This window comes from Rhipicephalus microplus, chromosome 5 (assembly GCF_043290135.1).
Source record: "Rhipicephalus microplus isolate Deutch F79 chromosome 5, USDA_Rmic, whole genome shotgun sequence".
NCBI lineage: Eukaryota > Metazoa > Arthropoda > Arachnida > Ixodida > Ixodidae > Rhipicephalus > Rhipicephalus microplus.
Window position 1 is genome coordinate 194,805,435 of NC_134704.1, and position 27,127 is coordinate 194,832,561.

General features: G+C 43.2%; 1 protein-coding gene across 1 annotated transcript in view; it reads right to left on the bottom strand.

The window, feature by feature from the left end:
• Window positions 1–6,639, bottom strand: part of LOC142817619 (uncharacterized) — a 205,072-nt gene extending 198,433 nt beyond the window's left edge. Inside the window, exon 1 of the mRNA XM_075894674.1 lies at window positions 6,542–6,639. Coding sequence (XP_075750789.1) covers window positions 6,542–6,630 — 89 coding nt within the window. The 5' untranslated portion in view covers window positions 6,631–6,639. The remainder of the gene's footprint in view (window positions 1–6,541) is intronic.
• Window positions 6,640–27,127: the final 20,488 nt, after the last annotated feature.

A 27,127-nucleotide genomic window follows, 5' to 3' on the forward strand; every position in this document is an offset into this window, starting at 1 on the left:
TAAGGCAGGGGGACACAATTTCCCCAATGCTATTTACCGCGTGCTTACACGAGGTTTTCAGAAGCCTAGAATGGGAGCAGTTAGGGATAAGAGTCAATGGAGAATACCTTAGTAACCTGCGCTTCGCCGATGACATTGCATTGCTGAGTAACTCGGGGGACGAATTGCAACTCATGATTACGGAGTTAGACAAGGAGAGCAGAAAGGTGGGTCTTAAAATTATTCTGCAGAAAACGAAAGTAATGTACAACAACCTCGGCAAGGAGCAGCGCTTTGAGATAGGTAATAGTGCACTTAAAGTTGTAAAAGACTATGTCTACTTAGGGCAGGTAATAACCGCAGAGCCGAACCACGAGATTGAAGTAACTAGAAGAATAAGAATGGGGTGGAGCACATTCGGCAAGCACTCTCAAATTATGACAGGTAGATTGCCACTATCCCTCAAGAGGAAGGTATATAACAGCTGTATCTTGCCGGTACTTAGCTACGGAGCAGAAACCTGGAGACTTACAAAGAGGGTTCAGCTTAAATTGAGGACGACGCAGCGAGCAATGGAAAGAAAAATGGTAGGTGTAACCTTAAGAGACAAGAAGAGAGCAGAGTGGATTAGGGAACAAACAGGGGTTAAGGATATCATAGCTGAAATCAAGATGAAGAAATGGACATGGGCAGGGCATGTAGCGCGTAGACAGGATAACCGCTGGTCATTAAGGGCAACTGACTGGATTCCCAGAGAAGGGAATCGGGTTAGGGGGAGACAGAAGGTTAGGTGGGCAGATGAGATTAAGAAGTTTGCGGGTATAAATTGGCAGCAGCAAGCACAGGACCGGGTTAACTGGCGGAACATGGGAGAGGCCTTTGTCCTGCAGTGGACGTAGTCAGGCTGATGATGATGACGATGATGATGAATAAAATAAATAAAATATCAAAAACAACCATTTTCGCATGGTAAAGAAACAGGTAGGAAGGTCTTCCGCTTCATACTGGAAAGAATATTGTCCATCGTACTTTGAAACGTCGCTGGTAGGAAACACAGGCTGAAGGGCACTGCCTTGAATACATATATGCCATCCGGTGTAACAAAAGCAGTTTTTTCTTGGTCTTTTCCATCAAACTCAATCTGCCAGTATCCACTTTTCAAACCTATTGATGAAAACTATCTTGCCCATCGTTGTCTGTCTAGTGACTCGTTCATGCATGGCGGAGGATAGTCTTTTTTCATCACGCCGTTCACCATTCTGTAGTCCACGCAGAATGGCAACGTTCCCTCCTTTTTTTTACAATAACGTTTGGCGATGCCAGCAGACTATTTGACGACTCTATAACATCATACTGGAGCATTTCTTCAACTTCAACATTGATCGCCTCACGTCCTTAGCCTAAACTCGGTAGGGTTGTTGCTTTGTGAGCGATGCGTCGGTGCACGTAATAATCGGGTGTTTCGTAAGGAGCGTTTGATGCACCTTTGAGGAAGCAGCAAAACACTCTTGCAATTTGAGCAACAGTTGCTGGAGCACTGCGCATTTTTTCTCCGTGAGGCTCGAATTGATGTAAACCATTGAAATAGCTGTAGAAACGCCTTTCGGTGTCGATGGTAGCCTGCTGTTCATTTATGTGACGGCAAAAGATGCAGTAACGTCTTCGATGGAGTAGGTGAAAGTAATGGCGGTGCGACAAAAAGGAGCCGCTGCTCATTGCTGAAATTTGTCACAACCAGCTTAGTACGTCTGTCGTGAAACGTAATGTGGCTGCCGGCAGCGCATATAGCTATTTTGAACAAAAGTGCCAAGTTGCCTTCGGCGACTGCCTCACCCTCACGTAGCTCGTCACACAGGACATCAATAGACGCTTAAACGCGTGGGCGACATGATTAGGTCGGCCGAAACGCGAAACGTGCTGAGATGGCTGCCATCAAGTTTTTCTGCTGCTCTATGTGTCGAGAACGTCACGGTGTGCTCTCAGAGGTCAATTGTAGCACCGTATTCACGTAAAAAGTAGATGGCTAGGGTGAGGTCTCGGGAGAATTCAGGTTGTACAAGGCAGCTGCAGAGAAATGTGCGTCCGCGAACGCTGACTCTAGTCGTGGACATACTGAGCGGGGTGACGACGTGCGTGCCGGCTGTACATATTTGTGTTCTGTACCACGGCGTAGCAATTTTCTTGAGATGCGTCGCCAGATTGCTGCTTATGATGGAATAATCAGCCCCTGTGTATAGTAAAGCACTAGCATTGTGGAAGACATAGAGCACTACAGGCGTTTCCAGACAAAGTCGGCTTTATGATTCGGAAGCTGTCGTCGAATCATGGCTGGTACGCACTCGCGTTGATGGGAGTCCTTGCTCGAGTTGTTTATCAGCAGCCTCGCCACCAAAGGTCGCTTTGGTTAGTTTCCCCGCCTAGTGCTAAGCCACCGCACTGACACTGCCTCTGGGTAGTTGGGGACACTTGAAGAAGACTTTGTTGGACATGGTGCATAATTGAGACTGTCACCGCGGGGGCAGTGGCATGCGCTGTTAGGACATGTGGCATGCGCTGCTGGGACAGGTATTCCTCGGTCTCTTTGGGTATTTTAATAAGTCTTGGCCTGCACGAGTCGGCAGCGAAACCCAGAAATCCAGGGCAGCGGTACTAACATTCGCCGTATAGATGCAAGGCTCCGCCGCAGTGGTAGCACAACGGCCGCCTGTCCGGTGCGCGTCATACGTTCATTTTCTTCGGGAGCAGCTGCTGATTAACTAAATCCTGGAACGGTTGGATTGATAGAAGTGAATCGTGAGGCGTAGCACGTGCTAAGTTGTGTGAAGGAGCGTTACGGCTCACAGCTTCTGCGTATGTGTCAGGAGCAGCGTAACGACTCGCGGCTTCGGCATGTGGTGCACGCCGAGACTCCGTCAGTACCGTCGGGGAAGCATCACTGGAAAGCAGTACCTGTGCAGCCTGCTGCTTTTCGCTCCTGCTGAGGCTGGAGATGATCCTGCAGTAGATGGAGACAGCAGTGAATCCTTTGCAGGTCGTTGCGTACCCATGACCTGATGAGGTCACAGAGAGCTTCGAGTTTGACGTTACTGCCCGCAACTCCAATCTGGCCCTACGGCGAAGCGGCATTGACATGGCTGTCATACATAGCCGACCACTGCTGCAAGCATGCCATGGCTGTGGCTTCAGTTAAAAACTCCGCCGCAGTGTTTGGGCGACTTCAGACAAGAGCAGCAAAGAGCTGCCCTTTAACTCTTCGCGATAGATTCCGCATTTTGTTTTCTTCTGCCATACCTGGGTCAGCGTGACGGAAGAAGCTTGCCTTGTGCTCCGTGTACATCTGCACGTTTTTGTTCTGCATTACAACTTGTGACTGAATGACCCGCTGTGATCGTTCATGGCGGTTGGGCTCGGCGCACCTTTCCAGCAGATGACGACAAACCACTGTTCACGATTAGAAGGGTTCCCGGTTCTCGTACCAAGTACGAGCGCCATCCTCAATGCTGAATATACAAAGCGCAGCTTGTTGGAGCACTCGTTGAAAGCAGCAACGCGTTCAAAATGAGGTAGCCAGTTCATGGCATTCTTTAAAATGGAGCCACAGAACACCCTTGGAAATTGTGGCTTCTGAAGCGTGTAATTATTTGTCGGAGTATTTTCTGTACCACTCTGAGGTGGAGCAGTTGAAGTAGTCTTCTGCAGGGGTCCATGCTCGGGAGGGAAACCTACAAATTTCTGGCTGGCCGGTAGGAAGGTCTTGTGACTACAGGTACACGGCTAGCAGGAGGCGTTCGAGTCGTTTGCTGGGAATACCAAGCGACTCCACCAGTTGTCAAGCGTGATAAGAAGGACTTTGGGCCAGCAATATTGTTTGTCACAGTGATGCAGGTTAGTGACGTGACACAACAAAACAGCCAGAGCGAGAGAGCGCGCCTTCTCAAAACGACTTCGTTTGTTTCTCCTAAATTCGGGCTCTGGCTCCCCGCAGTTCATGGCCCGGTGACAATTTCCACGGAAAGTTTCTTCTGCTATCACAGCTTCAAGCGTTTGTTTTACTGTCACTCGTTCGCTTTACTTGTCTCCACATATGTGTTTTTATTTTGAGGTCTTGGTTTATACCAAAGTTTTGTAGCCTTCTGTCTGATTGAAGATGGGAAGCAGTAATGAGGGGGCTCACTAAAACACTCTTAAGGACAGTAGCACCTGCGGTTGTGAAAAGGTTGGAAAAGCCGGTTGAGATTTCAACTCAGGAGGACGCACGTTTTCGAACTCCTGTCTTTACCCCAATACTCGATCTGGGATTTTAGTATGCAACCCTTTCAAAAGCTACAAATGGCTCCTCAGAGAGGCAATTGGAAGACAACGCCACAGCAGGACACCGTCATGGCAGCCTCGGCATCGTCATCGGTGCCAACCCAGCAGCAGCAGGCACAATTCAAGCCAGCATGCTCTAGGAAAACCTAGCCGCAGAAGGTCAGCAGGCACCACACTGCCACCCTCTCACCGACTCACAGTTAAGCGAAGGTGCAAACCGGAGCTTCCTCCTCTCCAGCAATAGCCATGGCTACTTTTAGGAAATACTCCCCTGGCAGCAACACCTTCTAATTTCATTTTTCAGCACTGCAGCCACCAAGCAAGCGGCGCCCGCCCTGATGCGCGCTTGCCCCGAACAAGCCTTCGCGCCGCGATGGTGCCCACTTCGTTGGCGAACTTTCTTCTAATGACCGTGTGGCCATCATAAATTTTCAGCCGTTGGGAAGAAGGCCACCTTCCTGGCTGCCTCGGGGGTTACGATCGCCACCTTCCTCTTAGAGTTCCCAGCCACCCTCTCTGTGCGGAAGATTTCAGGCCCAACCTGGTTGCGGTAGACACTTACCCTACCACCGATCTGACCGCCCTACTCTATGTCAAGACGATCCGTGAGAACCAGCTTCAGGCGAAGAAACTCACGGGAACATCTGCATTGGCGTGGTTTTTGGTGTTGACCGAACAATCCCATTCGAGTACCTCACCGGCTAAATTGCATCACCTGTGCCACTCGTGATCAGTGACCGGTGAGACAACTGCCTCACCTCCGTCACCTTCGAAGGGGCCCCCGTCCACCCAGATATATTGCTTTATAAGAAAAGGCGCCCTGTTCGCCCTCATGAGCCTCGAGCTTTGCAGTTCTCAATTTGCGGCCACTTCGGTAACGCAAACGCCACCTGCTCACGAAAGGAACGGCGCCTGCGCTGCGGCAACAAGCACGCCCCAGGATCATGTGCAGCACACCCTCACAGCATAAACTTTCTCGGGAAGCATCCCGCATCGAAGCTGCGTTGACCGTCCTGGCAACTCCAGCGCAAGACCGCGGTCATCATGTCCTCAAATTACGGCACTGTGACTCGCCGCCAAGCCCTGGAACACGCTATCCTAGCCGCTGCGCCATCACCACGAAGGGGCGCTCCTTTTGAGATGCACTCGCTGGTACCAGCGGCACGACATCAGTGGCCGCCCCTCGTCCCACAGCGAATGCGCACGTCGTCCCCACTACAACTACGATGACCTCGCTCTCATCCACATCTCAGCCGGCGCCTGCCGGGATCAATAAATGTTCGACAGTGGCGTAGACACGGCGCGTATTCCACAACCACCGGTTCCTGCCCTTGTTCTCAGGAGAACGATGACAACTGAGCCCGCTTTCTCAACCTCACCGAATTTTGACACCCCAATGAGGAAGAACATCGTGATCGTTCTTGCTTCGAGACTTCGTAGGGCGATCGAGTCCCTCCCAGCTGGCTCTCGCGACCGCGATTCCTGTGCTGTGCCCCTTTTCGCCTTCCAGTCTTCGGATCATCTGTTTGGCCTATCAAGCGGCGCTTCCTGCGGACACACTGTGCGAGTTTGGAAGTCATCGTTCTTCTTGCCCTTGTTAAAGCGTGCACATCCCTGGACCCCCGGCTTTCTCGGCAGTCTTCTCAGTCGAATGCATGTGGCATGAATGTGTGCTCGCGCGCGTACGTGAGGCAGATTGAGTGCTTATTTTTCTCTACTCTTACCTTTTTTGTTCTGTCCCTTTCCTTCCCGTTTTGGAAGGAAAGGGTGCCCAACATAGCGAATGGCAGTAACGGCACTGCGTTCATTTTTTTCTTCTTGCTCTAAACTTTTCTACGTGAAATGGTTGACCTTCACTCAGCCTCCTAATTGTTGCAATATTTTAATAATTTATTTTTCCAATTTATTGTTTTCATTATGGTTTTATTGGCTCGCTACTTGCACGCCTTGTATTAAAGCAATACAATATCGCTAGGAGGTCTCTCTGGCAGCGTTTGCTTCGGGACCTCCTCCTCTAATACTTATTAACATTGATGTTTTCGATGATGTTACAATAAACTTGAAACTTCAACTTTTCGCGGCTGGATAATGAATGATGGCACTTTACTATAGAAAAAGTAAAAACAAGACTAGGGCACTATATTGCGCAAATCAATTTTCCCATTGATTTCTACTAAAATTGACCTATTGGCCGTTGTTACGAAACAAAAATTTTTGAAGTTAGAAAACTGGTGATCATTGAAATACACACTGCGCATAGGAGTATGGCGAGAAGTAGGTGCTCCGACGGTCCTCTTCAGGTGGAAGAACAATGGAGAAAAATTTGTCTCTCTTCTTCATGAACTCATAGAACTCCTGCACGAGAAAAGATAACTGTTTAATAACGCAGGCTGAAAGAAGTTGAAATATTAACAGATGCTCTTTCATCTCGGCAATTGTGTGCACAATCTGACCATGCACCACCTTATGAAGTCATGCATCATGGACCATTGTAAGTCTGAGACCGATAAAAACAGCCTCACTGAAGAGTGATCTCCCTTGGGCAGCCTAGGAATACAATTCCTTCAGGACATTGAAGAATAATGTCATGACATTTCTAATAGAAAGCAAGATCGAACTAGAACCAGATGCAGTGATACTTGTCAATATTTATCTATTTATTTATCTTGTTAGTTATCCATTTATTTTTAGAATCATTGCAAGCGAGTAACTTGGCTGAAGTAGGATTAGTTTTCCGTACACTGCAAAAGTAAATACACAAGCAGTGCAATAGCTCTACACAAGAAGGAAAACCAACCACAAAAACTTGCACGAAAATGATTTTGCAGATATGGCCATCAAATGAAAGGAACGCACATGTACGTGTAGGAACAAGATAAGTAAAAACGTTAGGAAGTGAGCGTGCAAGATCTTCAAAGCTTCATATGGCATATCAACACAAAGTCATCAGAGCTGAATGTGCTACCTCCTTACCTCCAAAGAATTCGAATCAGCGATCATACGAAGAAGAAACTATATTGTAATGCTTTTGTTCGAGTAAAAAATTGGCGTTTTATCATTTATTGAGCTGGCTCAATGTCATCATTGAACACCACGGCGTTTTGTCACGTACTGAGCATGCAAAAGCTTCACGAGAAATACAGTGGGCTTTAGTGAAGGCCAGTTTGTATGAATTTATTAAATTTAGAACGACCACTTGCAAAGCATTGAATAATTTTTAGAACACTGTTAGCTTTATTGCCACTAATAGCAAATTCCAGATGTTTAATAGGGGGATTTAGGGCTTCCATGATACTAATTGTGTTGCGATGCAATAAGCATGCTGCGGAAATGCATCGCATGAACCGGCGTCGACTTATCTGTATTCCACGCTGAAGAGACTAAAACGATAGGCGGTAAAGGCAAGTTCCTCCATGGTTCTCTCTAGTTCTTCTAATTTCACCACTGGCTCTGTTGAAGTGGTGAGATGAACAATGCTCAGGTATGGTTGTATCCCCTAATTGCTAGCTTCCTGGTGATTAATCTCTTTATAGACAAGTGGGGCCCAAATCTGACAATATCGTTGTAAAAGCACTTAAAGCGGTTCAATTGTTCGCAAAAAGTAATCAGGGTAGAAATAAGGGATAGAAATGGGTGAGAACACGTAGTAGAAATCGCCCGGACCACCACTACAGTGTTGAGATTTCAATCAAAAAGACGCACCATCGATTGTAAACGACAACAGCTAGAGAATCATCAATTTTAAAGAGACTCATCAGCTTTACGTGAAATATTTCTGGCAGCGGCTCACACGGTGTATGGCGTCATGGCTTGGCAAGCGAAATCCCAGAGCGTGTGCTCTTAAGGTAGAGAGGTACTAGCGTGACAAATTACCCTTAGCAGCTGTAATGAAACACTTGGTTGAAAATATGAATGAATCAACTTTTTTTACCAATAGAGAACTACTTATATGAATGATTATATATGGTAGCACAGGTAAAGGACGTGGACAAGAGAAGGCACATAAAGACAACACAGCGCTAACTTTCAACAAGCGTTTATTACACGTATATCACCCTAGTGTACGTACTCCACCACGCCATACGCCACATGTGCATAGCTCTCACAACCATGAAATTTAACCAAGGCTTTTTCACACTTTTTTACTTCTTTTTCTTTCTTTTTTATTTTCCGTGCGTAACCATAGAGCGCTTATCGCAATTACATGTATTTATATGCACACCCAAGTTCAAGGAAACTGTTATTAAGAATAGAAGTAAGTGCGAGATGACGTGATTGATAATGGAAGCTGCCAGAATTTCAACCATTGTTGACGCGTGTGTGAGCAGTCCATCAGTAATGTTGACAAATATGAAACTGGATTACATGTATTCGCAATGTTCGTTTTGTGGTTACACACGGAAGAGAAATAGGGTAGCCAGCCAGTTTGAGAACTGACTAACCTCCCTGTCCTTCCTCTTTCAATCCATGGAAGATAAAACAAAAAAAGAAAAAGAAAGAAAGTGGAAAAAATAGTGTTGTAATGTGCTGATTCGAGCGCCTTGGTTATAATTCATGGTTGTGAGAGCCACGCTCATGTGACGTATGGCGTGGTGGAGTACATAAACTAGGGGGATCTGCGTGTAATAAACTGTTGTTAAAGTTGGCGCTCTGTTGTCCTAAATATGTCTTCTCTTGTCCGTGTTCTTTGTCTGCGCTATCATATATTATCATGCTACCGTACCAACAAGACGAAATTTCCACCCTCATTGACTAATACATGAAACTCTACGTTTAAAGGTTTCTCGAAAACTTGTGTTCAAAATCTCAGCATAATGACATGACCTTGCTTTCAGTTACTGAACACAACTGCTGAGTTTAGGTGCTGACTCCTTGCATGGAGTGCTCATTGCCACAAATTTCGAAGCATTGGCACCTGCTTATAGGCTTAGTTAAAGCAACTGTACTTATGCCGTAACATTGACTGTCTAGATAGTTGGAACGAGGCAGTTGCATAAGGAAAACAAGGGACCTCTGCATTAGCAGCTCCAAACGAAAAAAGGTGATACATCAACCCCGAACTTTTGTTGACGAAGTTTCAGTTGTTAAGTCCAAAGAACTTCATTATAACCATACAATCCTAAATTAGAAACCTGAGAGGCTCAACAGTACCTCTAGCCACGCTTCCTACATGCACAATGTAAATCTTACAATCTGCTTACTGGTACCAGAGCACTTCATGGTATTCGTTATGGCATTCCAAAGTTGATCATGACAAATCTTCAACTTGTACATCTTTGTTTTTTTTGGAAACAGATGTGAGAATATTTAATCGCAGACATTTAGCTTCTACTCTTCGAAAACCTGGCTTTATTGCAAACGTTCCCGTGCTCACGTGTTAATACTGGCTTTATTGTGTAGGTATGCACAATGTAATGAAGTGATAGCTGCATATACGAGAAAATTGATATGTCACTACAAGCACAGCTGAAAGCCTTTTGAGAAGATCTCTATGTGTTCCGTCTTCTGCTCAAAAATATAAAAGCTCTCCTTTCGATCACCATCAAAACTAGTTCTCTTGCCCGAATGGCAATATACGTCACTCAGTGACCGAACCTATTAGATAACTGTTATCAGGAATGAAACTATTCCACGAAAACGTTGTCAAAGGTGCCATGGTGGTAAATAGAGTGAATTACTGACCGCGACTGCCTGTCGACTAGCGAGCTGCGAGTACTTACAAAGATAAACTCGTTTATTGCGTAGTCTGAGGTAGTGAAACTCTCCGGGCGGTTGATGTGCACCAGGAGGCCATCGAAGTCCAGCATACGAAGCCATTTTTCGGAGTTTGCCATGAGAGCTGAGCGGGCACCTTCGACACCTTCGACAGGCTCTGCGAAAAGCCGGCTGTCCATGTCCGGGCCACCCACGGCCAAGAGAGCGCGCAAGCGAGGATGGTGGTGTTGCCGCCGTTTCAGTGCCGACACAGCTCGGAGTCCCCCTATGAACAAGCCATATTTACACTCAGCGCTGCTCTTACACGTACAGTGCTCCTTTCTGTCAATTTATTTGTTAGGTATACGGTCCGTATTACCTGGACTCCAGCAGAGCCTTGTATTTATAAAATAGAGCTACAGTTGTGCACCGCCGCATCGCGTCTCCGTCTATTTTTGCTCACGCTGCCCGTGCTGCCGCCGAAGTACTGGGAAGCACAATGCCGCCACCACTGCGCAATATTTTTCGCGCGCCGCTGTTTGTTAGATGCGAAGCTGCTCTTCTAACTAGCCTGTGCTACGCTGTCATTCCTTGTCTCCATGCCAGCGCACGTCCCCGTATTCCCCCCACCGCAATTGTTTGAACGATGCCAAGTAGGTCGAGTCACTGCTCCACGCCGACTTCGCTCTGTCTCTCATCTTCAGCAGTTGCCGGCTCCTCCCAACTTACCTATGTGGGGTTGCTCCTTCACCTGCTAGCAACACACTTCTCTATCGCTTCACCCGCTCCCCCGCCTGCAACGCGCGACCATACGTTGAGTGGAAACACTCTTTAAGTTCGTTTACCTGCGATGAAACTTATACGAAAACCAACCCACTGCCGTGCGTTAGCGTTTCCAAGAAACATTTGCTCGAGTAAAAGCTGAACCAAGTTTTGCTTCAAACCATTTTGCCATCACCCGCGTCGACGCCCGTTTCAGCCGGGTTAACGGCGTGCGCACCACTGCTTCTTCACATCTCATCATGATTTCGTTTGGGTGATGGTACGTAGTTTTGTACATTTCAACACAAATATAAAATATCTGGAAAAAAATTGCAGCACTTCACCAATTGTCTCACTTCATCACTTCTCAATGTCACCATGTCATGGACTGTTCGTTCAAGCCGTCGATGACTAGTCGTAGCATGTTCAGCCCTCTTTCTAGTTCTTCCTGTTCAAAGCCGCTTTAATATTACCAAGATTTCATGACTCTAGATAATGTTAGAGGAACAGAATGCGCTTGAAGCAAATACATGAAAAAATTGGCAGATCGCACGCACCTTGGAAATCAATGTTTTGCAAAGCGTGCCGCTGAAAAGTAAGTGAGTTGTAATTTTTTAAGAAGCGAGGCGTGACGAGGCAGCAACGAATTTGTGTACTAATTCCCGGGCGGCTATACGTTAAAAAGCAGCTTACGTTTCATATAGACAGTCGTTTACAGCTGCGTACTAATACCAAGAACAACGTAGATATTAGCAGTGCCAGAAGCCCTAACCCAAGTAATGCAGAATGTTATCCCAACGTTAAATGAAAGCACCCAGAAGTCAGTCAGCAACGTTGCCAATGACATGATAACATTCCTTGTAACATTCAGGACGATATGGCAACTCCAGGATCACATTTTCAACGTCAATGCAATGTTTTCGCAACATCCCGGCAACATTGTGTCAACATTATTGTGTGATGTGTTGACATTCATGTGACGTGTGCAGAAAATATGCGTGCATCATCAATGAAAGGCCTCTTGACTTCCATCGTAATAAAGCTTGCAGTGCAAGCACGAAAGTGCTTGCACTGCACATGTGTTGTCCTCTTTGTCTTCCATTTCTCGCCTTCTGTTTGCCTTTCTTCCAGCATTTTTGTGCTTGCGCTGCAACCCTTAATACAATCTAATCTAACCATCTACTCCAAATAGCCCTTCTTCAGCACCTTTACTTGTTACGAGAACCGCCTTGAAGCTTTTGGCCAAGCAGACAGCTCTGGTATGGTGTGAAAAAATGCATAATTATTTGCAATGCAACAAAACTGTTTCCTAACAGCTCTTTTTCAACGCATAAACAAGTGGTGTTTCAATGCATAAACAAGTGGTGTGTTAGAACAGCCAAGCTATAAAAATGTCAAGACACATTTGTGCGTCCCCGCAAGACCCAAAAAAGTTTTTTGAAGTTCCAAAGCTTCCAACGCATGTGATATACATACTACGTTTATGTTAGAACACTCAAAGGTGTGATTTCGCTCTGTGTCAGCAACGACTACAATAAGTGCACATGTGTTGAGGGTGCAGTATTTTCATGTGCAGAATTCCAGCAACCAGGAGGAATTGAAGTGCCACTGCTTAGGCAGAAGAAAACATGCCGAAGTGCCTGAATTCCATATGGAAGAAAAGGACATTTATTTAAGAAAATTACTTACCTTTTATTTTTTTGTCGTAGTGACCGAGCAACACATGAATGGGAGAGTTAAAAAACAAATTTTAAGCATTCAATAAATATTATGAACAAGACACGTTGCAAGTTTTTTTTCTTACTATGTCAACTCCTGGGTCATAAAAACAAATACAGGTGCAAAATGGAAACAAATCTTGTTTATACAATCTTAGCGAAAGGTTAACAAAAAAAGATGTCATTTTAAGTTTTTATATTATCAGTGGAAAGGTGCATAGACAAGAAAAAAGAGGCTGGTGAATACCATAGAGATTTATTGACTAGTCGATATTTATCGAACCTATACGCATGCGTTGTATACGATGACGGTTGCCACTGCTGTCGACTGTTTATGTCACAATTTCATGAATGGAGACAATACAGCAGCGTTGAAAAACTGGCACTACTCACTCAGGTACATCTTGTTTTGGCGGAGGTTAAAATGTTTAAAACAAGATATTGTTTTTGCCAAAACAGAAAAAAACCTCCGGATATTTGTGTAGCAAAACATGTCGCACATCAGAAGAAACTTTTTATCAGTTTGAAAGCAACTAAAGTCTATAATTACTGGCTGGCATGCATTCACTCAAAAGCGGCTTAATAAGGATGACCCCATGATTACATCACAATATAGGCCTTTGAAATTTAAGGTAGCTGACACCCGGCCAGAAAAAGCGAAACAAGATAAGTGACGCAACTGCTCAGTGTGATTCGCGCAGCACAGTGACCTCCCAGCCTTAACCAAGCGGAAAATATTGATCACAAATTTCTATTCAGTTCATTACCAAATTGTTGTTCTTTCATTCGTTAGTCCATGAATGAATAAACCACCTTGAAACAATTATGCTTAATAATTTGGTCCATAATTTATTTATTTTTATATAGTAGTCAGCTCAAGTTATCTTTAAATTGTTATAAGCTGCTGTGCATAACTCTCTAACATTTTTCATTTAAGCACTGCTAGTGCTGTGTTTGCCACTGATTTTTGCATTTCAACTTTTTTTGAATATGAAGCGTATCCAGCTTCCAACTTGACACTTTGTAGCAAGTGATTATGCGCATCTTCGGAAAAGTGGCAAAGTACTCTCACTGGTTTGTGGAAGCGGTTAGGGAAGAAGTTGATTTTTTGAAGGTATATATAACGAGTATAATTACAAAGTAGCCTTTTTTTCACAAGAATATAACACTATAAATATCTACTAACGATGTACATACAATTATACTTGTGGACACAGGAACAGCAGAAGACACAAGAAATGCTATCTTTTAGAGTAGAAGGACAAATGGACATAAACCTGCTTCAACATTAGAGAAGCAACTAACAGCCATACCACCACAACAGTTCACATGCCCAGTGGAGTTCACATATGCAAACTGAGCAGCATATTGAAGTTGCCAGTTTTTAATTAGGACTTTATCAATGTGGTTCAACTTCAGTGAACAAGCTCACCAGGTCAGGGTACGCTCAAGAGTGATTCATTTTTGTCGACGATGTCGGCAAACAGCACTTTCAGGGTGATGGCAGTGACGACCGTGGAACAAGCCATGAAGTGAGGCAACCGTTTGGCAATGAGGGCCTGCATTATGAAGAGAAAATGATTGGACCCATACTAGTAGCTAATCAAGCAAACAAAAAAATAAATGGGAAAACTTCTCTAAAAAATGCAGCGAATCGGCAGAAAAAATCTGTCTGCAACATCCTAAGAAAGCTGAGCCAGGACTGACAGAAAGGTATGTAACAATCCAGCAGTCAAAAAACACAGTGGGGAAGCTTAAATGGCGCAGACATGAAATTTGTGAAACTTTCTTTTGAGCTGAATCATTGGCCCCTTACTCATTGTTGATGGCAAAAAAATTAACAATTCGACCTTATTTATGGTGTTATTTCAGTTCTTCAGCTCAAGCAAATTCAGTCTAGCCAGTTATTTTTGGCTGGCAATGTTCGTTGAGTCATTTAATATACATTATGCACAAATAAAGTTGTTAGTAGTGCAAATTGCTTATCATATGAAGATTACTAAACAGATGGCACTCACAGCCTAATATTCCTTTCAGAGTCTCTTTGTCAGCTGCAATAGCGGTAAAGTAGTGTGAAATTCGGCTGCTCATTTTCTTCCAGCACGTGCATATGTACCTGAAACGAAATAAAAAAATTCATCTAAATCATCAAAATAAAATTATCAGCATGTTTTTTGGTACACCACAGTATTCAGCAGAAGTATATTCAAGAAGCAGATGTAAAAATGTTCCAAAAAACAGGCCAGGTCATGATTAAAAATATAGACTCATACTTAACACAGCAAAATATAGCAAAAACTGCATAGACGTTTCGCCAAATATGCAGCTGGCATCCGCAGTATGCCCTGGCACAAAATGAACGAAAGTTACACAGTTCGCTGTTTGTCTCGTATGTCGCTTAGTATGCGGCTGCGGTTGTTGTCGCGCGCCCAATTGTCACACTTATAAATCATGACTCCAGAAGCTTTCGGTTGTCCCACTTTTGTTCCTGAGCTAGCGTTGTCTCATTACTGAAGTCGAAGGCATGTCCCGTCGTCGAGCAGTGTTCGACGAGCTTTGTCTTATAATGCGTGGCGTGGGTGGCTTTTGCAATTTCTCTTTTGTGTCATTTAAGCCCTGTTGGTCGCTTCCTGCCTATTTCACTCATGCCTGTGGTGTCGTATACATCACTGATCAACACTTGCAGTCATATAGATAGAAAACGTGGTTAGTTAATGGTAACGAAGCCATTATCTGAGCAGGTGTATCAACAACACCCAGAAACACATTCAAAAGAGAACAAGGAGTGTGCCACAAAAAAACACAAAAGCCAATGTTTCTCTACTTTACGTTGAAGCCTTTTCAGACTCTGTTCCATTAGCCCTTCGTCCACTGAGAATTAAAACAATCTTCAAGCCTCAATGTACCTCGGTAAACGGGCTTTCTAAGTCCAAAGACAGCACCCCTGTGAACTGTAAAAACAGGGTTGTTTACAAGTTCCTGTGCGGTGGCTGTGACAGCACCTATATTGGCAAAACTGGAAGGAAGTTGTCAACAAGTTTTATTGAACACAAAGGAGTCATCACAAAAACCACGCATTCTCGGACAAAAATCATCAAACACTGCTTGAAAATGGGGCATGCCTTCGACTTCCATGATTGTATGACTCTGGCTTGGGAACAAAGAAAAGAGAAGAGAAAGCTTTTCGAGTCGAGGTTAGACCGTTGTGACCAACCAGCGTGCAAATCAAATCACGGCCTCCATCCGGATGAGTAGACACATAAGAGACAAACAGTGAATTCGGTCACCTTCACACATTTGGTGCCAGTGCACACTCAGGATGCTACTCACATAGAAGGCGAAATGTCAGTGTAGATTTGTTATAGTTTGTTGTGTAAAGTCGAAGTACATATTATATTCGCTGAGGAGCAGTTTTATTTTCATGTTAATTTGGCATATGTTCAAAGAGTTCCGGAAAAAATATTGTTTGTTCAAACAAAAAACAAAAACAAATATTTATAGACTTGCTTTCTATCTTCGCGTACATAATTTCCTCCTGAGGCGAAATGAACATTGCTACTCAGCATTGGTGCAATGCGTTGACTACCGGTGATCTGCCATCTCATAATTATGCTACTGCCACTGAACTGTTTTCTTGCAAATTGTTATCTATTTGTATCTTCTATTTGGCTACACCACCTTTGTTAATTCAAGAAGTGCAGCAGTTGACTACCAAAATTTTGGCTAGTAGTTAGCTCAAAGAGTGTTGCTCACTCTATCAGATTGCTCCTTCTACATTTAAAGCATCAGAACAAACTTGACCCATTTCGTGCATATGCCTTAGTGAAATTTCTCAAATTTTTTACAATGGGACAAGCTTGGTTTTTGCTTTACACTTTGTCGTATGAGATTAAAAATTTATGTACTTCCACGTTATTAAGACAATGTATCAGTGGCTTCGCAGAGGCATTGCATTGAATATAATGTTAAGCTGCAAATTCACAACAAAACATGGCTAACTAACGTACAATGCCTAGCCTTCATCATATGGAGATAACTTATGTTAGCAACAATTCGCCTCATGCAAAGCAGCAGCATACCTACATTTCACATTTCGTTTACAACATACCGTCTCTCTGACACTCAAATTACTCTAATTTGCATAACTGCAGAATGCCATTGATGGAGCTTAAAACACACTGAACAAAAACAGGGAAAAAAGAAGTAAGCATTCAAATTCCACTTAAGAGCAGCTTCTGTTCCGATAAACCATTCACTTTCAGTGTGTATGAAATTATGCCTGTATTTTTGAAACATTGCTAGCAAGCCACAGCTGCACACCAGACTTTGTCAGGCAGCACCTTGATTGGAATGATGTCAGACATCCCTGCGGCACATGTAAGCTTCCTGTCCTGCTACTTTCCTTTCTCCACCTCTGCTTTACATCATGCACTGCTTGTTTAACAGAAGTGCTTAGTTCGCCCCATTTTCGGGGCTTTACTGCCCAGCTAGTAGCTTTATTTACTGTCGGTGCTATTATTATTCGTTCTAGGAACCCTACAGGGGGAATGTATTGAGTTGAGAGACACGAGCAATAGCTGGCGAGTTTGCAAAACCGTTCCAGGGGACGTTAATTGTCACCTCTTCTACATGATCACGTGGCCACTAGATGTGGCAGTTTGTAAAAAAACAGAGCAGATGACACGTGCTCAGGCGTTCCCTTTCACAGTGGACCGCTCTGCACATATACTGCTGATGTTGCGCATGTTCCACCTGATACTTATGTCACTACACAAAGAAGCTACCCGGAAAACGATCTTTTACTACTTCCTGGCTATCATTACACAAAGCCCCTTTTTCATGCTTTGCAGGGAGTGAAAAAATTGTGAATTCATAGGCATGAACGACGGAAGGGATTTGCCAGCAAAAACAATACTAGCCTCATGCATCGCTAAACAGTTGTATCGGTTGCCACTCTCTTTTTCTTTCTCTTATAGCTACTTGAAACCCTCAAGAATATGCATGGGGACCAGGGTGACATCAGTCATGATGTGGTGCAAGTGTGGCGAGTCGACATAAGGAAAGCGGAGGTCAAGCAGTGCAACATTGATACTTGGAGGGCGCTCTCACACTTACATACACAAATGCAGTGCTCAGATTTAGTGAATCATATGAGAGTCAATTCTTTCAGCTAAAAACGAGTTCCGCTCACACCGCAATTATTTGTAAGACAGGTGCAAATTGCACCTGCTTAACTTTGAACAGCGAATCTAATGATATCATATTCACGCAGATTTTTATTCCAAAAACTGGGTATTTATTTTGATATGCCTTGTGCAGAATTCAATTCAGTGGTTTGCCCGTAAACTACGCCAGCTGTCACTGATGCTGTAGGCAAGCAAATGAACAAGCCCGTGTCGGATGGTGCAGCGAGTTCGGAGCGTGTAAAGTTGATAATATTCGTGCGCTCCTACAAAGTAAACAGCACAGTACACATGGTCGGAAAAGTTTAGAGGCCTTTTCAAGCGTGAAAATTGCCTGTTGCTGTCTACACAATTGCTAAATAAAAGAATTGGTTCACATCATAGATCACCAAAATTTTTGAAATCATGATGTCATCGAGTGACATCGCCGCTTGGTCTAAATTGGGCAGATCCCTGTGATACTTACAAACCGCATGAGGTGCAGAAAGCTTTTGGCGAAGGAATACAGTCGACCAAGAAGCAGAAAAGGATGGCTGCTTCGGCGTTAAATCCTCTAAGACAAACGCATATGGGACCTTGAAAGTCTTTTTGGAACCGAAATTTCACACACAACCTGCACACTTACTTGGCTTTCACAAACGCAACGGTACACCTGCCATAATCTAATCAGTTTGTGCACATGGTACTGCAGATGATTTCATTCGAGTTTTAGAACAGCAGCACAGTGATGTGGTATAAAAAGTGATCACACGAAACGATTTCTTCATTAGTGCTCACCTATGTGTGTACTCATAGCACTAGCATGTGATAAGGTTATCGCGAAAACTCAGGCACAGTCTTTTTTTTTCAAGGTTCCAATTCTTTTGTTTTCAACTTGCAATTGCCTCCTCCTCTCCCACCCTCTTTGTGCTTTTACCATAATGAGTGTCTGGACAGCACGCTAGCTGATTGGGACACTTGGCTTAGCGAGTAGAACCTCCAAAACCACTCCGGGTATTGCATTTGTCATTTGGGAGGTGCAGGGAAATAGGCGGCTCACACATTTGTGGCTTCACCCGATGGGCACTCGAAGAAGTTCAATGGAGAAATACGCTTGAGTACGTCTATGTTTTCTGACAACGTCTCATTTTCTAGGTGCCTTTGGTGTCTGATAATCAGAGTAAATGCGTTATGTCTCGCTATGTTCAGTGAAGGCCGGGTGGCTAGAAAGTAAGATGTAACATGACCTACATGGGCGAACAGAATATTTGCCAAAGCTTAGCTTTGCTAGCGGTAAATGGTGACCATCTTGTCTATTTCGTGCAGTTCAAGCTTTATTCCTACTGCCTCTCTGCTAGATCAGTCACTGCCCACTACAACAAGCAAGTGGCATCACATCAATGACCTTCGAGGAAACAATAATAATTCACAATAAAAGTGTTACCGTAATTTGAGAGTAAGCATTATGCTAGCAAACACATCTTGATTAAAAAGTTGGCATACTAAAAATATTGTTTCCAAACTTCCCAATGCGTCAAGACATTTGACGTTTGTTTTGCTGCGCGTGGCAGTGAACGCTATAGAGCTTACGCAGCTATCTGCACTTTTTGCTGCAGTCAAAGAAATACGGCTCATTAACTCACAGTTTATATTATAGTTACTTCACATATGCAAATTCATTTTCCACAACTTGCCCGCAAATTATCCACAAACTTGTCAACGTGCCCTTTTCAAGTCTGAAAAGCGCCTCTATGAAGGTTACCGAAATCGAAACTGGGGTTCGTAGCCTCTGAAGTTATCCCCCACGCACTGGTAAAAAATCTTGAAGGCTTAGTATTTTTCAGGAATAATTTGCAGACGATTCAAGCTACCTCTGAATTAGCAACTGTATCCACTCTGTGCAACGTTAATAGAGGTTGCTTGGCCTTGTGACCTCCCCTCCTCTCCAAGAAAAAAAACACGTGACGCGCGTCGTGTCACCACCCCTTCACTTATGCATACTAGTCTCTCGAAAGAGGTCCAATGGTATATTACCCTTCAACGAGTGTCACAAGGAACGCACACTGCCAAACATTCCTCACCTCCCCGCGAACGAAAGACCACCAGGTAATGTTCTTCGAGGCTCAAAACTAGTAGAAGGCAAGGTCAAGTTCTCTGTGTACTTAAGAAACACTCCTGCAGTCCCCTGGCTATAAAGGCGAGCAGCTGAACAGGTCCTGGAATCCTCGGCACAATTGCCAAACCACTTGGTCAGGAATGTGGCACGCCTTGTTTCCTTATTCATACTGTCACTCCGTATCTTTCTTTTTTTTTTCAGCAGCCTCTTAAGGTTACATTGTGCATTGGAGACGTAGCGACTAAATTTACCCAGTGGGCTAGACACTGAAATCTGAAATCTTGAGAAATAACCCATATGTGTTTCGGCGGCATAGGCATGTTTAGCAGCATCACTTTTGACAAACGTCAGAACTGACACGAGACAACTTCATGGTTCTTTTTACAGATGACGTCACCACCAAAAAATGTTTGCAATATTTATTAATTGTGTAAAATCTTTTGAGTCAAGCGCTGCTACGAAAAGTTAGTAGACACTGGTAATTACAAAACATGACATAGTCCTGCTAATGTACGATAATTGTGAATTAGAAATAAACAAAAAAATTATTTCGCACAAACCTGGCAAGAGGAAAAACGAGCTAAATTCACTGTCTTACACTTTTCAAATAAATTATGACAGTTTCTCTGCATAGAAAAGATGGCTGCTTCAATATTGAAAATTTCAGATTTTCGTCTTGAACGATTTTTCTACCTCGTCGGTAATGCCTGATAATGTGGATCCATAAATTTCTAAATTCAACCAGTTATTATTATTGAGCTATTCGTCAGAACGCGAAACAATTGCGCGGAGATATTAGGTACATTGTAGCCTCAAAACCCATTCAATATTGTTCTACACAAAAAAAGTTTTTCACTCATAAACCTACATTGTTCTGCTCATTTTGATTGAAGCCTGCATGAATTTTTGTTTGCTTTACTGGCTACATTTTTTTCATAGAAACCTTTAATATTGCTTTATGAAGAAGCTCAGGCAACTTGATTTTGTTATGTTGAACAGTTTTGCCACATTTTCAGTGCAATAGAAGCTTGTACAGCAAAAGCATTGGTCTTTGCTCGCACTGTTATGAGTGCTTTGCAAAACCGCTTCAGACTAGGCGACAATACTAGCTGTCAATAAAAAGTAGAGAATGTAAGCTTTCTAATGCTATACAAGGTAAATGAATAGGCTGAGCGTAGAATGTCAGCAAACAGTGAATATAATGCAGAGCAGGTACTACCAGAGTGGGACCGCCACCGTAATAAATCATTTTGTTGGGCTAGTCGGTACATGCTTACTTAATTATAAAAAAAATGCATACCATCGAGGTAGAAAATTGAGGACAGAAAAGAAACGGTGTCACTCGCAATTAACTTTATTCTGGGAAAATCAGCGAAATAATTAAGCGTAGCAACCTTTCGCACGCATATTGCCTTACAAGGTAGTCAAAAAACACGCGATAAGATTGACAACAAAAGAATTATGACAAAAAGCCACAAAATCAAAAAAAGATTCTGTAGAATGAAATTCCCCACCACGCAGAGCAACAGATGTAATACTAACATGCGTATCTCTCTTCTTTTCAATGTACTATGCTTCCAGAATTTTGCGTGCAAGGTGTCATTACTCCTTCCTAAGAAGTATACACTGAAAAACCTAGCCTCGCGCTTGCAGGAACCACAATGTGCAGGCAAATGTGCCGGTGCATAAAGAACAGAATTAGGGAGCAAGAACGTCTTGTGAAAAATCAACTTTCGGCATATTTGCTAGCATATTGTGGTTTCTGCAATTGTGAGGCTAAGTTCTCTAGTGTATTCGTCCTTTGAAATAGTAATGATGCCTTGGCGCGCGAAATTATGGAAGCATTCTACATTACAAAAGAAGAAAGATAAGCATGTTAGTGTGACATCTGTTGCTCTGCGTGGTGGGGAATTCGGTTTCTTAGAATCTTTTTTGTTTAGTGGCTTCTTTGTCATCATTGTTTTGTTGTCAATCTTATTGCATGTTTTTTGTCTAGCATGTGAGGCAATGTACACGCGAATGGTTGCTACGCTAATATATTTCACTTATTTTGCAAGACTAAAGTTAGTAGCGAGTGATGCCTTTTCTGTTCTGTCCTCAATTTCGTTCACCGATGGTATGTATCTTTGCGTATTTCAGTTAGTACTGGGTTATTTTCCAATAACGAAACCCTTGAAACACCAAACTTCTTCTGTTCACCTGTTCATCTAGTTACAGCAAGGGTAAGCTGTATGCAGAAAAAATACAAGAAATAAACGCATCAAACCATGCACCAGATTGAAAATATCAGGATAAGCGAAACGAAGAAGATGCAGCCTAACTGCTCGCATCTCTAAATCCCACCAAAAGAGAATGTTCTTTCTCTAAAAGGTGCAACGATAGCACGCTTACACATGCGTCAGTTGACCTTGCAATCTCTTCCACCTCTACTATCTCCCTGACCCTTTCACCTAGACTAAGTGCATGAAACACAGTGTCTTCAAAAATGGGCCTCAGCCATGAACCCACGGAAAGATTCCGAGAAACCTTTAAACTGCTGTTTATAGACTTAAATGCTGCTCACAGAGTCTATGATGATGTAAAGTTCCTGTCTGAGCCACTGACCCTCCTGCATGTCACAGAACAAATAGAGCATTTAAGGGCTCAATTATCTATTGTGGACGCAGCCTGAGCACTCACACAAAATATTTGCATAGAGTTTTTTGTAGCAATAATTATGTAACGACACACTCTTCGTGGATGGAACAGTTGGTTACCTAGAAAAAGGTTTTGCAGTGATCAATCATGAGTTTGGTTTCAGAGGGCGCTAAACAAGTGAGGTGGGACGTAACGTGGTTTTCATGCGAACATAGCTGGTTACATGAACACAAAGGCACATAAACGTGGTCTACACACAGACAACTTTCTTCAATGAAGGCTTTCTGGGTGCAGCAATAGTTGCCTCTAAGATGTAAGTAAGCATGACCCGTAAAAATGCGCAGCCAAAGCAAGGACATCAGACTTTGTGCTTCCATAAATCTGTGCACCTTCTTTATTTGAAGAAGTCTTCTAGGAGAGCACTTGCAAGGGTTGTGGAAGCCAACACAAACTTGTCACGTAGAAGACAGTGGGTTGTTTAGACAGAAACCAAAGAGGTGTTGTGCAAGTAATAGTGTGACAAGCACTGTAAAGTTGATTTTAGGTGTGTTCTGACATATATCACTCGTTGATATTTTGTAGACAACAAACATGCCCCCGCCTATCTATCCCACAAGTTAACTCGCCTACAAAGGCTGCTCCGAGCAAATGTGATTAGAGGGACAAAATATGCAAAGATGCAGCACCATCGTACATCTGAAATTTATTACAAAGCAGTGCAGATGTATATACAGTTCTTAAATGAGAGCAGATAATCAGCCCATGAAAAATATAGGAGACGTTATTAGTAGATGTTCGACTATAGTACAGCAATTACGATAAAAATGTGCAGAAGTTAAGGTGGACAAACACATAAGTTTCCACCGGCGAAGACTGAACCTACAACCTTCGGATAATGCATTTGATGCTGTTATCAATTAGCTGAAGCGGCGGCTGTCCTGTTGCCGACATTATCGAGTGTTTCCGAGAACGTTGACCTGAGAGTGTTAGTGGGAACGACTCGTAGTACGTGATATTTCTACGTGGTATTAGCTGACAATAAGCCCTCCCACACTACCTAAAAGCATTAGGTCTACAGGAACGAGACCCTCGCTAAGAAGGAAGAAAAAAGAATTTTAGGGGGTCATTTTTCTTCATTAATGGGATTGTGTTCACCACGTGTTTAAAACATGTTACACACTTCTGCCCATGAAGAGAGCTGCAGCCTGTTTAGTTCATTCAAGAGGTGGATATGCAAAAGCAAGAAAGTACACTGCCTGTACTTTCTCCCTACCTCCTTGAGTCTGCGAGAGGCACTGTACATGCAATGTACACAGTTGCCTTATTCCTTTCTTGGACTTTCGATGTGGCGAGCCAGTCCTCTTCAGGCCCAGGATCCACCACAAACGTTAGCGAACTCACAGCTACTAACAACGATACATATTGAGTAAAATCCGCAATCCTAAAATGGGATGTTTACTCGGTGAATGCATCATCCACGTTGTTTGAGATGAGCTGATTGTCACAGAACATTCTGCAAAGACAAGTGCATGCGTTGCCTTTCAGCCACTTTTGAATACCGTGACACAGAAGCACAAAAAACTTTCAAGCACAAGGCTCATACCACCAATATAAGTGTTATTCTCTGAGAAAGCTGAGGAAGTACTTTAAGTTGAAGAATTTAATTGTGCCTCATTCAAGAAGCAGCAACGCTATTTCAAGAAGTTGAAGCACATCCTAAGAAATCTTCAAAGTGGGTGCGACATTCTACTACCAGCCTTTTAATTCTGCTGCCCAGTGAAACATCAAAAAACCATCCACAAAGCAGGAGGATCTTGCATCAGTAGAAGTCATCAAGCTTTTATTAAGATTTTTTGTAGCGCAGGCCAAGACAAGTCTATAAAAATCAATGCAATGATTAACCAAATATAAACATTCTGCCAGCGCAAAGGATCAACTGCTCTGCATCAAGGATGCTATCGAATTTTTTTGAGCAGTATCCTTTCTTAGAAAGTGTTGAATGTCACTTGGGCAGGTCTTTCAAAGCGTTTCTCACGCTGTTACTTGGGTCTACTTTTCCTGGTTAGGTCATAAAGCTGTATTTGTAACGGCAAGGTATTAGTATCGAATCGAGCACTTATCAAATTTTCGAAACATGCACTTGACCAGTAGTTAAAGGAACAGTAATAACAGATTGCTAGGTTTTATTGCTGTAATCTCCTGCTATGGGAATGATTTTTTGGATTTTAATTTGGTAGTATCTGTGGGCTGCAAGTAGGCTGTCTAGCCCAGTATGATAGTTTTGCAGGACAAGCTCCAGCATCTTGTGCCAACACATGAGCTTCCCGAATGTTTCCCAATCGAATCCCTGCGCTTGTGTCTACAAATCCCCACCTTGTGCACCACAAGATGTTGCACAAGGTGGCGGTATAAGTCTCGTCTATGAAAGCCACTGCTGCCTTTATCATAGGGGCCCACAAAACGAGCCAAGAGGGTGGCCATGCACAGGGCCTTGCAGAGTGCTCTGTGTGGATCACCTTAACACAAGGTGGTAGAAGCGATTTCCAAGTAAGTATCTAGACTTCACAATGAAGGTTCAACTCAAGACAAGTTTCCTCTAGCCGAGGATTTGCTTAGGAATGCGAGGTATCGTAGGCGTAGAAACGAGCTACAGACCATCTGAAGGGCTGCAAGAAATGACGGCCGTCGCACTTAGCATGCACAGAGTTCCTCACAAATTCTACTAGAAAATAGGAAAAAAGTAGTGAAGTTGAAGTAATGTTTATGTCCCCCGAATCTTTCTGACCTATGCCCATTCGTCGATTGATGAAAAGAAAGAAACACTGCTGCCCTCATTACAGGCAGAAGTATGTAACCTTGTTAAAGGCACGATGTACACAATCACTGACATATGGCAGGAGCTACATTGGTTGGATGGGACGATGTCTTAAGGATAGACTCCATGAAACCTTTATAGCATACAAACAACAGTGACAAAGAATTTCCGAATCTATATGTGGGATTTTAAATGTCTTTGAAGCCAGCGTAGTGCTTTCAAGTATTCTTTATCAGTGGGTTATTCCACTCTGTTAATTGTTACACATTGAGTCGTTCTTGAGTGGTTAGCATTCGAGTGTCGAGATTGGTTAAACAATAATAGCAAAGTTGCATTTATTTATTCACTTTTCAATTATTTGCAAGCGGTTAAAGCAAATTAATAGTTGTGCTGCACGTCACCACGTCGTTAGGACACGCTTTACAGGCTGCGGTTGTTTAAACTGCCTTAACACAATCATACTTGTTCTGCTCACAGACTGATTTGAGTAAAATTAGGATATTCCTGAAAAAAGAAGAAACTTGTACAAATATGGTAACGCTGACTTGAGCCAAACGCAGAAGGCTATGATAACAGACGCGACGGACGAGGTTACGGCAAAACTGGTGGCCCATGGACAGATGGTGAAACCGTTGTTTAAACGAACAAGGGGCTGCCACTCATTAAAAGGGCCAATTTTTTGTAGACATAATCACACAGAGCAATCTAACAATGATTCTGAGAATAGAATAGTTGATAATATTTCGAATTTATTTAGTGCATACATCGTATACACAACATATATCCGGATATTGAAAGTTAGTGTACGCAAGAAATGACACATTTGTGATTTTTTGGTTGCATACAGTAGATTGCATCGGTGTCATACGAACACTTTTGCTCGTCATAAGGGTTGATTTGAAAGTGTGGCAGTTTAGGTTAGTTGGTATGACAAGACGACAGTTATAGCGCGAGAACAGAACGACGACTGGTATTATTTTTTGATCGCGATCAACAATATTCTTTGCTAAGCGGTGCCAATTATTCTGGATCGAGTTTGCCTTAGACGAGAGTCAAACCGCAATTCGGGAGTCAAAAGTGCCCGTGTGACACCGGCAGTGAACGTGACTTACGTCACAAATATTGCGACGAAACATGCGATGGAAAATGGCTACTAAAGAGAAGACTGCAAACACCGCTACTTACCCGATCATGCAGCGGGAGGAGTGGTCAGATGGAAGCCGTTCAGCCACCGAACGCCTCGCTTAGTTGTACACAGACAGGAGGGGGCACCGCAGTACACAAGCCGATAAATGCAACCACGCAGGCTCTATATAAACTAAAATTTCACATTATAACTACTGATGAAGGCTCCCCAACCCTCCAATATGTTGAGCACGAAATGCTATCACGTGACTATAACAGCCCATAATTCAAGGCGGGACCCGATGTTAACAGAGTATAGCCTCCGAGACTAATAAAGCCAGTGTCAATCTCAATGGCTATTGCTTGTTTTATAACTAGGTAATTTTAGATATTATTCGTGCAAATTGTAATATTATTTTTAATCATGTCTGCATTTTTGTTTTGGCAACATCTGATGAGCGCAACATAAAATCATTGTAAAAAAACTTCACTTGCACGGTGCAAGTCCTAGTCTTGTCCTACACATATTTTAGAGCATACAGTAACTGGGTCGTTTGCCAACAACTTTTGTCTTACTTTTTTATGGTGCCTTACCTGCTTTTTTTTCACTGTTGCAAAAGCACTTTAAAATCGAAGTTGAAATCAAAACTTGTGCAATTTTGATTTCGACTAACTGTTATCTTCATCCACATCGTAACACAATAGCATGGAGAATCTTGTTTTTGTGTGTTTTCGCCTTGCACTCTCCGTCAAAGGCGTCAAGTTGGGGTGGCTTAGTCTAGCGTGAGGAGTCGTTCAAGTGTGACCG